The 14,391-nt window shown below is 35.6% G+C and overlaps 1 protein-coding gene across 1 annotated transcript; it reads right to left on the bottom strand.

Moving 5' to 3' along the window:
• Window positions 1-532: 532 nt before the first annotated feature.
• On the bottom strand, window positions 533-10,713 carry LOC113012733 (adhesion G-protein coupled receptor F3-like). Its single transcript, XM_026153038.2, has 17 exons — window positions 10,603-10,713; window positions 9,941-9,989; window positions 9,720-9,849; window positions 9,468-9,620; window positions 9,235-9,344; window positions 9,073-9,131; window positions 8,863-8,987; window positions 7,667-7,891; window positions 7,050-7,307; window positions 6,787-6,924; window positions 4,199-4,307; window positions 3,902-3,977; window positions 3,508-3,687; window positions 1,650-2,966; window positions 1,517-1,558; window positions 1,215-1,250; window positions 533-1,134 (listed from the first exon to the last, which is right to left on the bottom strand). Exons 1-17 carry the CDS (start codon window positions 10,629-10,631, stop codon window positions 1,075-1,077), a joined length of 3,096 nt encoding a protein of 1,031 aa, XP_026008823.2. The 5' UTR covers window positions 10,632-10,713; the 3' UTR covers window positions 533-1,074.
• Between the last annotated feature and the right edge of the window lie 3,678 nt (window positions 10,714-14,391).

Here is a 14,391-nt window from a genome sequence, read left to right as displayed (position 1 = left end):
ATGAACAACTTAATATACCCTCTCTGCATATCATGTAGTTTCTACACTATATAGTTACACTTAACTTTAAAGCATGAAGCAGTTGTGTTGAATACATGCAAGATGCTTACATAAACCCAAGAGATGGCCAATCCCTTTTTTCAGTGTGCTTCTTCCACCCTGAATGTGCCCATCCTCCTCTTAGTCACAAGTTCAGTATTAGAAATCATCATTAGCTCGCAGTAGATTAATTGGATGAGTAAACAAGGTAAAAGCCTGTGTATTATTATAAAATCTCTCAAAGGGTTATTACAGGTTACTCTATCCTGGAAAAGTGAAAGATCCAGAGCCTATTTTTCAGGCTACTAAATTTTAACACAGTTAGTTACCAAGTGCACTGATTACAGTGGAGAACTGCTGCTAACGATATGGCCGAGGTTTGTATTTCATCTGCAAGGCCACACAAGCAAGGACGCCGTCAGAGGGCGCAGGATCGGCATGGCAAGGACTACAAAGCAGTTGGAGCAGTATGACATAAAGCCCAGTTCACACCTCAGATTCTTGTAATTTTATTAACAATAACCAAGAGTATAATCTTTATACATGACGAGTATACATTCTTGTTTTTGTGTGTTACAGAGAAGAGACAGGGTGACATGTTTATTGTACACAAGCAGCCCGTGAAGGGGTTTCAGTGGATGACACAGATGAGGAGTGGGCAGAACGGGACAAAGAAAACTTAAAAACTGAAGCAAGATGTGAGCCCAAATCCCATTTACAGAAATAAAATCCTCACGCAGGTTTTCTTCTATCCTTTCAGCTGAGAGTTTTTCTTCAGCTCTTTACTGCTAAGTGCTATTTAAAACATATTTAAAACATGCAATGTACAGTATTATTAAATCACATTTCATATGAATATGTATATTGAACAAAGAAACACAGATATGCATATAACAATTATGACAATTTCTGACTTGTATTACTCAAAATAAACAACAAAGAAACAGTCACATCAAAGAGTAAATGTAGCTCATGAATCGAATATATTTGATTTAAATGTAGTGTTTTGTGAGTATACATGTGTGCAGGTGTTGTTTAGGACTTTTTAGTTGTTGTTTCCAACTTTGTGGAGCTTTCGCTGATGGTTGGTGGAGCCTGCAGAACAGAGGAAACAGATGTGTGTCATTCATTATGAGTTACCACGGTTATTTACAAACAAGCTGTGGTTCACTTACTTTTTTCCTGAAAGAATTCAGCAGTGCTTCACGGGTCTGTGAAAATCAGAATAAAAACATTTGATGAAAACATTTTCAAGGATATTTTTGATGACTGTTGATAATAATTTCATTACAATAATTGAAATAACACAGAATAAACCTGAGAACAACTACAACAATAATGACATCGATTCAGCTGTGGATTTTAGATCATGCCATTGGCTTCAAACTTTAAATATATTCGAATATTATCACAGTGATACAGCAGCATCCTAACTAAACTAGGTAGGCCTCTTATCTCTAGAAGTAAATGACTTTACCATTCTGTCCCCCAGGCACGTGGTCAACAAAATAAACAAACCCTAGAAATGAAAAACAAGCATTTTTTAAAAAAAGTAATGCTTTTAGCAGAACAGATATTGAGTCTGATCAGTTTAATAATTGTGACCATACCTGGAATGCATTGAGCACAACAAAAGCGTAGTTCACAGCTAAAGTCACAGCTCCAGCTGTGAGGTCCATAATAAATGTTGCAAATCCAAAAATCCATGGCAAACCAAAGATTGGAGTCAGAAGAATAACTGATCTCAGGACAGTTTTGGCAGCCTGTATTTCTTTCTCATGAGACTTTTCTGTGATCTTATGGTCCAGAAGCTTCATGATTACCACTATCATGGCAAACAAGTTGATGAAAACAATTATACCAACTGGGAGAATGAATGTATAGATGGTTCCTTTCAGAAGTCCAGAATAAACCAGCCAACATGTTTCCAAACTGAAATACGCGTCTTGAGCGCCGCCGTTGTTGGTGAGAAATGTGATGAAAACAATGAGAAAAGGACAAACGTAGCCCAGGATCAACGAGAACCTCAGATAGGTTTTCTTGCCCACTTTGTGAAACAGGAAAACTGCCTGATGAAGGAGCATGGTGCTCAGGCTCAACATCCAAAAGAACATGGCCAGGTAGCAGAAATGCTTCAGAAGAGCTGCAATTCTACACCAGATTTCTGAAATGATCTCTGGTTGAGAAGATGCCAGAAAACAGCAATCTGCCACCAGCAAACAAAGAGAAATGTTCACGTGGGCGGTATGGCGCAAGTGTAGAGTATTTGTCTTGACTACTTTGCTCCAGACGATCAGTTCTATCAGGAGGCTGATAACGAGTGACACCACTGATGCAGAAAGTCCAGCGTACGTTATCTCGCTCATGTAAGGGATGTCAATGGGATACCGAGACATCAGAATGGCAAATGAAGTCAGATGATTGCAAATGCACTCGTCAGGTTTAGAAGCGCCCCCCCATACACATCCTCCATCTGTCCAATTGCTCTGGTTGTAGTTCCATGAGACACATTGCAGTTCAACATGGCGAGGCCTTGGTTTGAGCAATGGGAACTTTAGTGTAATCTCAAGGTCTTTTCCCCGTTGAGTGGTTGTTGACACAACAATGCTGTTGATGTTAAATGTTTGTGTTGTATTGGGCAAATAGTCCTGCAGGTATTTGAATCCAGCTGTTTTTACAGTGCCATTTCCTGAGCTTCTAACAGTGACTGTGGCATTGAACACCGTATTGGTGCATTCATCTCCGCTGCATGTGTCTATATGTATATTTTTTTGATCAGAATCATTACTTATGTTTGATTTCTTAATTAAATCCTCAACTGACTGCAGATATTTCTCAGCCAGGCTCTTGTTGCTTTCAGGATCTGGTTTGTTCCATGAGTTTTCAAGAGACCCATCCAGCAGATTACTAGATGAGGCCAGGAAATTCTGAAAAGAACAACAAAGTTTTGAGGGTGGTATAACTACGATGCTTAAAATGAATCACAAAAGACTGAACTAGTCAAAGTTTAACACATGCAGCTTCTTAACTGCTTCCCTAGTTGGTCATTAATTGACCCTCGATTTCTTTGAGTAAACCACTGTCAAAACGAATAACTTGAGGTGACTGTTGTTGTGATTTGGCGCTATATTAATATAACTGATTTGAATTGAATTGAACAATGGCTAAGGTGGTGACGTGTGGCTTCCTGTGGCTTCTTCACAATAAAAGGAACAGGGTTATTCAGCACTTGAACTCTTTTAATATGAAGTAACAGCAGCAGGAAATTCTTGATTTGCATTAGCAATGAACTAATTGTAAATAGTAAAACTGTTAATGTATTCAAAAAAGTGAATAAATAGATTGGAAATTTGTTTCCTTGTAACTCTTAAAGATTCCAACTTTACGTACAAGTATTTATACTTACTCATTTTAATATTTGTTAAAGAATTTAAATAATAATAAAAATAAAGCTTCTTTGATACTTACTTTAGTTGTGGTTACATTGTCTACTACTTTCAGTTTGTTACTCATGGTGCTGAGTACATCAACTGATGCGTTCACATTAGCAAAAGTGTTAATACGCCCTGAATTTTGAGTGACATTGTTAAGGTTAGAAAATATTGTTTCTGCATTTTTATCTAATGCCCCAAGTCCAGTGTCAGAAATCTGTAACAAGAGCACATATGAATTAGTCAAGCCTAATTGTATCAGCTACAGTGAGTTTGACAAAAAGATGAACAACTTTCCATTTTTCTGTTGCGTAAAAATCTTGTTACAGTTGGAGAATTTGTTGCTATATTAAGTTTGAGATTATTAAGTTACTTTCCCATCATATGGAAACAATTTCTTAACATCAATTATGAAACATAAGCTTACTTACTTTTGCATTTTGCAGTACGTTGTAGAGGTCTGAGTTCACACATCCTGACACCTCATCTTCCCATTGTTCATTTAAGCTGAAAATATGAATTTTAATATTGAATATCTTAATATCTTAAGTGTCACAAATAAATGTTCACTTATGAACTGGTCAAATGATGTCCCCAGTCACAAATGCAAACAATCATTGTTGGTGGACTCTTGGAGCCATTTCAATACAAATAAATAAATAAAAATAGTCAAACAAATAACTGATACATTATTACATAATAAATATGATCAGCAGTTGGATTCTTACTTGCATTTCCTTGTTCTTTGCCCAGCAGAGTTTGTGCATTTTAAGACTGAAGTGAAACCAGCTTTGGTGTCTCCCCATACACCTTGAGCCCGACAGTACAGGTCACCTTCTGTTTTGGCGAAGAAACTTTCATACATTAACTAAGACAATATCAAAAGTTAATTTAGAGAATGGTGAGTTCAAATCAATTTCTGTTGCAGAAATTATATCCTATAATGTCTCATAAAAATTTGGTCTCTCCAGAAACACTCTCTCATCTTTGAAGTAATCAATATAGCCTGCATTCATTCATGATTCTAAAACACTCTCCTATTTTTTATATAATAAGTATAAGAAGCAATTTAATACTTTACCCCATTTTATTTTACACTGTACATATCACTATTACTATATCTATTATTACAAACTACTACTGTCATGGTAAAAAGAAAGTGCACCCTCTTTCACTTCAAAGGTTTTATATATCACAACAATATAAAATAAATCCTCTGGACCTTAACAGATTCACAAACTATTTAACTACAACCTCAGATACACAACATTTTTAATACATTTATATTCTGTGTCAAGTTACATGCAGAAGCACTGTGTCCACCCTCATTAAGTACACCCCATGATTCAGTAGCTTGTAGAACAACCTTTATTGTGGACAAACCTCTCCACGTTGGTCCTGTCTTTTCAAAGGACAGTGTTCCAGAAGTCCTGTGGTTTGTTCAGATGCAACTTTGCAAACCTAAGCCATGCTGTCAATTTGTTTTTAAAGAGAAGAGTTGACTCCTGACAGCCCTTCCAAACAAGTAACACTCATTCTGCCTTTTTGTAATTATATTGTGTTTAACATTAACATTTAACATGCTAACTGCGTCTGAGATGTAGCTCTTGGGTTTTTATGTAATTTGTCTGCACAGTCTGACCTTGGGTTGCTAGGATGTGCACTCCTGAGAAGATTTACGGCTGTCTTGAACATCTTCCACTTGTGAGTAATATTTCGTATTGCTGAATGATGGACGTTCACTTGTTTGGTCTTAAAACCCCACCCAGGATGGTGAGTAACAGTTGTTCCTTTAAGATCATTGTTGGTGTCTTTCTTATGTGTTAACACACTACTGAATGCTCCAGATCAGCAAACTGATCTGCTTTTACAGAGGTGCTCAAACTTACTGACTTACTCCCAAACATACTCATGGCAGGGTACGCCGGTGATTAGGAAGTAGACCCAAAAGCAGGACACGGAGGAGGACAAAACTGTGGTAAACTATAAGCGAGCTGTTTATTGTGGCTGATGAAAACCAGGAACATACAACAAGACATTATCAACAGTGGCAAGAACTAAAACTAAACCTAAACTGGGCGAGACTGCCAACTATGAATGAACTATGACACTATGACAAAACTGTGATACCAGACCTGAACATGATAGTGAGCATGATAGAAACTGTGAGGAAAAACCAAGAGTTAAAACAATGAACATGCCCTGAACACAATCATGCAAAACACCAGAAACCCTGACATGACATGGGGGAAGTATAACAGATGACCTGACGATGACTAAACGGAAACACACGGACTAAATACACTCAACGGGTGATCAGGAGTGGAAAAATATGAGGGAACAGCTGACTAGAATGAACATAATGACGCCACAGTGGAAGTAAAACTAAAACAATGAACAAAAGTACCCTTCAAAGTAAAACAGGAAACATAATAAGACGCAGACCTGACATGAGCTAAACAACATGAAACACAAGACAGACAACGACGTGGACATGGTGGACTGACGTGGAGAATGAACACTGTAGAAACATACAGAGGGAAAAGGGATACTGGAGATGAGGCAAGGACATAAGTAAGCACCTGAAGGGCGACGAGTGACACTTAACACAGGGGTTAAAACACAAGGGGAACTTAATCAACAAAATAACTAACATGGCAACCTAAAATGAGCTTTGGACAAATAAATGACAGCCAAACATAAACAATGAATATCAAAATACCAAAAAACTCAAAACACTGAGCCACACGACCCAGGACCATGACACTGACGGTCAGTTAATCAGCAGGAAGTGTGTATTTAGTTTTTCACACACTGCTTCTGTATTTTTGCTTAGTTTTTTGTTAAATAAATAATGACACAGTGTAATATTCCATGTTTTGTAGTTTATCTGAGGCTGTATTTACCAAACCTTTAGACCTGCAAAATATTAATTAATTACATACTCTAAAGCGGGATAAAAAAAAGAAAAGTATAAACAAAACCCATAATAAAATATGTGTGTCTTACAGCTACAAATATCACTTCTTTTTATTTCTATTTTTTTTAATTTAATTGTAATTAATTATGAATACATTTTTGGGCATTTAAAATGGCAAATCTTTTGACTGTCCTTATTAAGGTAAGTAATTATTTATAAATATTTTAGTTGGTTTATCTTAAAATATCAGCAACTTCAGACAACTTTAGTGAAGTGGCACTTTTTGAATAAAACTAAATCAGATTAAAAAAAAATTCATTTATTTCTGCCAAAGACAAGTAAGATTGTTTTTTTAAGCTATGTGTTTAATTTTTATTACAAAATGCAATAACTTACCGGCAATGATGTTGAAGGGCACCGTAGCACTTTTATTTTGCTCATTTCTGTTTTGAAATATACACGATGCTGTAGTTTGATTGTTATTGTCACCACAGTTGATAATTTTTTGAGCCGAATAAATTTGTGTTTTGTCAGCTGCAAGAATGATACATTCATGTCATGGATTTTCATAACAGTTCTTGCAAAATAACTATTTTGAAATAAAATTATTTGGCAAATAAGAAAAGAAAAGAAAAGAAAAGAAAAGGAAATATCCATACCCGAAGTTTCTGAATAATCTTTGAGGCCGTCACCATTCCATGAGACAATATAAGGTTCAGTGCTATTATTTATCTCACACTGGGCTGCTACTTGGAGAACATCAGTTTTAGTTTTGCAGCGTGGAAATGATGGCACAGTGAAAACAGCAATGTCTGGCAATAGAGCTACATCCAGTACATCACTGCCTTTGTGTAATATGTTGATTGTACTGTCATTGCCAAACTTTTTGGTTTGTTGGTAGAGACACAAGTATGTTCCTAGAAAAAAAAAAACGTGGTTAAAGCTGGTACAAGTAGGAATTAGATTTAATCCAGATAGTGATACTGAGTTTTTCAGCTCATAGTGCCAAACTAGTTAACCATTTAAAGCCTGAAACATTCCCAGAAAAAAAGTGAATGAAATATTTATTTAACATTCTGACATAAAGAAAAAAAAGAAAGAAAGAAATATCAAATTGCATATACAAGTTTTAATTTGTATCACAGTCGAGATGTAAAGAAAAATCTTTATTTCTTTATTTTTTAATTGCTTAAACATGTATTGTACAATTTATTTAGTTTTTTTCTGGGTTTACACTAATTATATAAAAGTCTCACATACATACAAACAAACATACCTTTCCAGAGTTCTGTCACTTCATTAAGCTGGATTTGACTCTCTGTTTTTGATAATGTTGTGACAGTTGAAACTGTTCCATTAGTTATGTCATATTGCCCATTGATGTTTGTTATACTCCACTGTGGTGTAGTTCCAAGGTCCTCCGTTGCTATGCAAGTGATGATTTTGTCAGTGTCCCCATAAGAGACCGGCATGTAGTTTGGCATTATTAAGCGGACAACACCTACAGAGAACAAACAAATGATAATCAGTTGCCATGGAAACCACATACATCTAGATGGTATGGCATATGGAAATACTGCCACCTTGGGGCCAGTCATTGAAACTTGAAAACCTTTACAGTTCCATGAACACCATAGGTTGAATAGCACTGCAGCTGCAGATAAACCATCTGTTTTAGAGGAAGGTCCAGAGGAGGTTGGAGATAGTTACCATCACGGGCTCATCCGGCCAGGATGAGACTGAACAGTCAGTACTCACTTGCAGGTTTTTTGTTTTATTGAATAATGAGCAAAGGAAAGACACACATGGACTGCTATCTCTCAGCTGCCGCCCCATGTGGGAGTGAAGAAAGAGTGAGCTGTAGGTGAGTGCAGTCCTTATATAACGGGTGACAAGTGAGTGCAATTAATGGAAAGCGCCACACCCAATCAAAGGTGAGGAAAAGAAAAAAGGTGCATCCGGTGAAGTGAATGTGCTAAAAGAGCCTTTACAACACCACCTTTAGAGCACATTATGATAAACTAAAACAAGATGCATGAGGTTCAGAGAGATTTTTGTCTCTCACTCATATTTTCTTGATCTTTATCAGAGTAATATGACTGCATCCAAAGCATTGTTGACCTCAGGTTATCATTTTATAATAGAAACAAAGAAATAAAATTGGGATTTTAGCGGGCAGCAATTTGTCAACGATTGAAAGGTTATTTAGCTGAACTGTTCCTTTAAATAAGAGCGTTAATAACAATTTACACAGTGAAAAACGTATTTATAATATGCATAAAATTTCATGGTAGTCCCTCCAGTAGCTGTCGAGATATTTCAGTCTGATATGTTGGTGGAGAATGATACTCAAGGAGCGCTAAAATGATATCTAAAACACAATCTAACAGAATTTATATAAAATTTAAGAAAAAAAAAACCCTTCCGTCCAGGTTGGAATTAACTGCGCCCTCCACAGGTAGTTTACATTACCTGCAGTCTCCATATCAAGCGAGGCTGACAGATTTCGGCTGATGGCTTCTGAAATGTTAATCAGAGTTTGTGAATTGACAGTGGAAGCGACGCTCATTGTAAAATCTATGAAGAGGCTTCCGAGCCTTCAATAAAAAACAAAGACAGATTTTAGTCACATATCTAAAATAAATTTAATAAAACATTTAATTTGTGATTGCACGAATATACCTGAATCTTGTAATGTTTAAAAAGTCAAATCCCCTCAGAGTGCTGTACGCTGTTTTCATCTAAGAGGTAACAAAGGATGGAAAAAAGAGTTAATAATAGTATTCTTTATTTATTATTGCGGTGATAAAGACATTATATATTTTTTAAATGACTGTTTATTACCTGTTTCATCAAGTCATTTCTGCAGTCTTTATAGTCCGTGGTTTCTGTGCCTTTCAGACACTTTTCATATTTGTTTGCCTGTGCAATTTTCAAAGATCCTGTAATGGTAACTGTGAGCAAGAAAATGTCAGTATATATATATATATGTGTGTGTATATATATATGTATATATATATATATATATATATATATATATATATATATATATATATATAATAAATATATATAAATACCTGTGGTGTTTAGGACACACTTTGCGTCTGCACTTTTATCCAAAGTGCATGTTTTATTGCTGCAACATTTTCGATTAGACTGACAGAAAGTATCGCTCCATCTGTGGTCTGGTTTGCATTCACATTCTTTGCTGCCGGTACCATTTGTGCACACTTATAAGGACAAGAGTTATGCAGGGTTAGAGTTAGAGGTTATAAAAGTATTTTCTTCAGAAATCACAGCATGATGTGGAAGATTGGAAATTAGTTTACCTGTTGTCATTACAGGTGCTTCAACAAATGTATTGTTATACGTAAAATTCTTCAGTATGCTCGTGATATTTGCAATTGCACTTTTGTCTATTATCAGTTTGGCATAAAGCATTTGGGTTGAGTTATCAGCCTGTGAAAGAAAAGTGTTTCCATTTTTTATTTTATTTCATGATACAGTTGATATTTAAGATCAAAATGTTTAATTGATGTAATCAACAAACCTGGCAGAAATTTATGCCCAAGATGTAAAGAAATAAAAAGGTCCACATCCTGTTTTTGGAAAAATAAATGATATTTTTAAAAAGCATTTGGCAAACAATAGCATTTATTAATTATAAATACTATAATTAAAATGTTGCACTTCCATGCAACACCAGCAAAAAAAATCTGCCTTTGCAAAGCTTAAAATGGCGATATGATTAAAGAGATGATAGAGCTCATTAATAAAGGAAAGAGAGAGGCCATTTTTGCATGCAGAGTGAAGCAGAGTCAGAATCAGAATACTTAACTTATCCCAGAGGAAACTTTGTGGTCACAATTGCTCCAAGACAGCAAGGACAGTAGTGAAAATTACCAACATTAAAAAATACAATATATTAAAAGCTAGCTCTAATACAAATTACTCTAACATATAAAAATCCTGATGTATTACACAAAAGAAATATAAAATAAGTTGAAATTGAGGTGCCCGTCTTATACTGACTGCCAGGGTTCATACTTCCAAAATTCTAATACCTCTTGAGCCATAGCCATCCACAATTCAGGGTCAAATTTCAAATACATATTTAAGAAATTCCAAGTTTCTTAAAAACACTATTTTCAGCCAAATTATTTTTAAATGGTCACATTGAGGAAAATCATAAATACTTAAATTTTTACTAACCTGGTGTACAGGATGGTAGAAGGACCCATTAGAGCCCCAAAATGATGAAGGTGCACCAGGTATCCCTACTGCTGCTCACAAGGAAATGGTCAACAGAAGACTGAAGTATTTTTTAACGTGACAGCAGTAGATGACCTGTAGAGGTTACTGCAGATAGACATGCAAAGTAAAAAGGCTGTCATGTACCACTAATTTGACTATCAAAAACAGAGACTGAATGGTGTTTGTGTGTAATATGGTTTTCATTTTTGAAACTATGTGTACAGAAAGTGCAGTGTCACCTGAATAACTCCACACTACAGCAAAAGTGAAGTTTATTTATTAGATATGAGGCATAGTTTTTATGATGTCATATATGAAAAGGAGAGTTTTTATATCACTGATGTTTGCCTTCAAACAGTATTATATTGTTTATTCAGTGTTCAACTTGGTGCTTCAGAGTAACTTAAGCATGTGTTAATGTGAGGTTTATATACATGCTTTTGACTATAAGTGGGAATTTGTTTGGGTTTCTTGGAGTATTTCGTCTTGGACTGGGAAAATACACAAAGGATAAAAGCTGGATTTATAGGAGATAAACTGTTGCATTTACTTAGTTGCATGTAGCAACTAGCCAGTAGATAGCCATTCATTTTATTAGTGTGAATGCTTGAAAAGCATTCACAGTATTGTTCTTCTAATCTTTATTATTCCATTTTATCTATTCCGTACGTTTTTTGTACTCCTACTCCTTCAAAACCGTTCAACTTAGAAAAACCATTCAAACACCATTAGATTCCTCTTCTTTTGGACATGACTGCTTCTACTTTTCTCATTTTTAACATTTATATTTTTAATTTTATTCAACTTTATTCAACAAAAATTTCCCATGTATTTCAATGGGGAGACCCTTCAAATTCTCATTCAACTTACTTATTTTTAAACTCCTACTACTTCCACATACGTTGACATAGAGCCACCATTCAAACTTTAAAACGAAGACAAGACATTCAACTATTCAACTTGTATTTATCTTTTCAATATCTATTATACTTTTTCTTCAGTTCCAGTTTAAGTTTCATGATGTTTTTTCACCCGTTTCAGAGTTTATAATGGGTGTGTATGGGACGGAATGTTGGGGCTAGAGTGAGACAGCTCAACTGCTAGAGTGAGAGGAGCAAAAAAATGAATCTTAAAATCTTTTTTAAAACTGCTGCTGTGTCCACAGCGTTTGCTCTACAGCCATCATTTTACCCTCAAAACGTAGCCATCGTTGTCCTCTTTCATCCAATGTGTTTACTATTGTAATATGTGTTATGGTTCTTTCGTAAATGTCACCAATGCACAGCCTCCTCCCTCCAACTCTTCCATAGACTCTAATGTTAAAACGGCTCAGAAGGTTCGTTTGAAAATCAGAAGAGCATGGTGTCTTTCCACTGTCACCACGTCCATATAATAAGCTCCACAGGCATGAAAACTGAGAATTAGGTAGACTAGACATTGCTGTCGCTCACGGTGAAAGAATTTTGTCAATACGACTTTTACTTTTCATTTGGGAGCGATTTGTTTCGGCCTGACTTTTCTGTTCATTTTAAGCAGCAAAAGTGAGGCGCATGTCTGTGTACGTGTGTATGGAGCCATTGGGTGCGGTCACTATAGCAACCAGGCTCACACCTGCCTGCTTAACGAGCTCTGCCTGCCACTGTACCAAGATTCATCTTAAGCACTTCTCTTTCAACTGCTGCTGTGTCCACAGTGTTACAGCCATCATTTTACCCTCAAATTGTCGCCATTATTGTTCTCTTTCCAACACCGTGTCTTTCAAAGCTCAGGCATTTAAACTTTTTAAACTGTGTGGATCAAAGTGGAGGGATCACATTTGAGTCATTCAGTGATTCAAAGAATATGACCTTTTAATATTCATTCAGATGTTTTCTGACTCTAAATGTTCTTTTCTCATTTCTTAGGGTTTTCTAATTTACATTTAAAACATTTTCAGTTTTTTTCCAACTCCTTCTTCTGTGTAACCTTCAGCTTTTAGCAGTTCAGCACCTTTGTTTTCAGGTTAAATTCGTTTTTTTTTTTGTTTTTTTTTATCTCATTCAATATTTTTAACTCAAAATTCAGCAATTAATTCATTTCAGTGCATACATTCAGATTCAAGCATTCACACTGCAGTTTCTTCAGAAAATGCACTTTCTAGTTACACATTAATGTTTCACCCTAATGATTTTTCCCCTTAAATTCTTTTTGTTTGAACTTTGAACTCCTCCACAGGTCCTTATATGTCAATATCAGGTTGGTTGCCATCTCCTGTTTACCAGTGATATGTCCTTATTTGACACAAATCTCAACTCTCAAAGTAAAAACATCTTTGAGCGTAAACTGATGATCTTAAGTACATTTTAGTAAATTAACGGTCCAATCCCTTCTTAATGTATTATTGCATGTATTATGTGTTGAATAATTGATTGAATTGTTAATTTTCCTTCTGAATTTGTTGTACACCACCTTATCATTGAAGACCAGTGAGTACTGCATATATCTTAAAGCAAACTCTTTTCACATGACTGCAATGGCAAATCACCTCTATACCAAGTATCTATATTTACCCTTTACAGTTTTTACATAGCCTTTATGTGCTAACAGACCTTATAATACAGACCGAGTGTATAGAGAAGCTCTGTAATGCAGAACTTTTATGGGTCCCTTTTGGATAATCATTAGTGGTCTGACCTTAAAATAAAGAACTCATTTGCTCTAAGTATATTACGAATACAAATGTTTAGTCAAATGAGATTTAGGAGCAACTGACAACTCTTTCTAGGCAGGGTGAACTGATAAAGAGTTCACCGCTAAACACATATTACACAAAATCTATTTGGAGAGTTATGGTATCTAACTCTTATTATTTGTTTTTAAATAATTAGCCTCAAATTTGATTTTTAGATTAAACATATGCAGTGACTTGACATCGCATTCAATTATATTTTCACAGGTGATTTAATATAGAGGAGTTCAACTGAGTTCAATTCCACCATCAGGCCGGGGTCTTTCTGTGTGGTGTTTGAGTGGGTTCTCCGCGGTACTTCGGCTTCCTCCCAAAGACATGCAGGTGGGGTTAGTTTAATTGGAAACACTAAATTGCCCATAGGTGTGAATACAGGAGTGAATGTGAGTGAGATTGGTTGTCTCTGTCTATGTGTTAGCCCTGCAACAGACTGGCGACCTGTCCAGGGTGTACCCTGCCTCTCCCCCTAATACAGCTGGGATAGGCTGCAGTGCTCCCCACGACCCTGAAAAGTGGATGAATGTGTTACATACAAATAACTCATGTTTGATGAAAATTACTTATTAAACAGAATGAATGAAAAAAAAAATTACTTTTAGCTTTCAGTCGTTCCTATTCTGATAACACTGTAGTAGTAGTGTAATAATATATTTCTAAAATAATATTTTCATTCATCATCTTAACAATCTGGATATTATTTAAACCGATGACTTATCAGTTGGTTAAAAGAAAAAAGATAGTATTGGCAAACTTCCTTGTTTATCTTAAAAAAAAAAAAAAAAGGACATCCAGAATAAAAGCTGCTTTCTCCCAAACTTGATGTGAACATGCAAAACATTTCTTTTAGTTTGAATGTTGCAGAGAAGTCTAAATCTAACCAGCCACAACCGAAAACATGTGCATGAAGGGAGACTAAGTTGAAAAAAAAAAATAGCGCATTCAAAATGTACAAGAGTAAAAAGTGTCTAAAAGCATAAATGATAATATTTTGTGACTTGAATACATGATTGGAATGTAGA

The sequence above is a fragment of the Astatotilapia calliptera genome, chromosome 19 (genome assembly GCF_964374335.1).
Source record: "Astatotilapia calliptera chromosome 19, fAstCal68.1, whole genome shotgun sequence".
Taxonomy (NCBI): Eukaryota; Metazoa; Chordata; class Actinopteri; order Cichliformes; family Cichlidae; genus Astatotilapia; species Astatotilapia calliptera.
The sequence above is the reverse complement of the archived record's forward strand: the minus strand, read 5'-3'. Positions and strand labels throughout refer to the sequence as shown.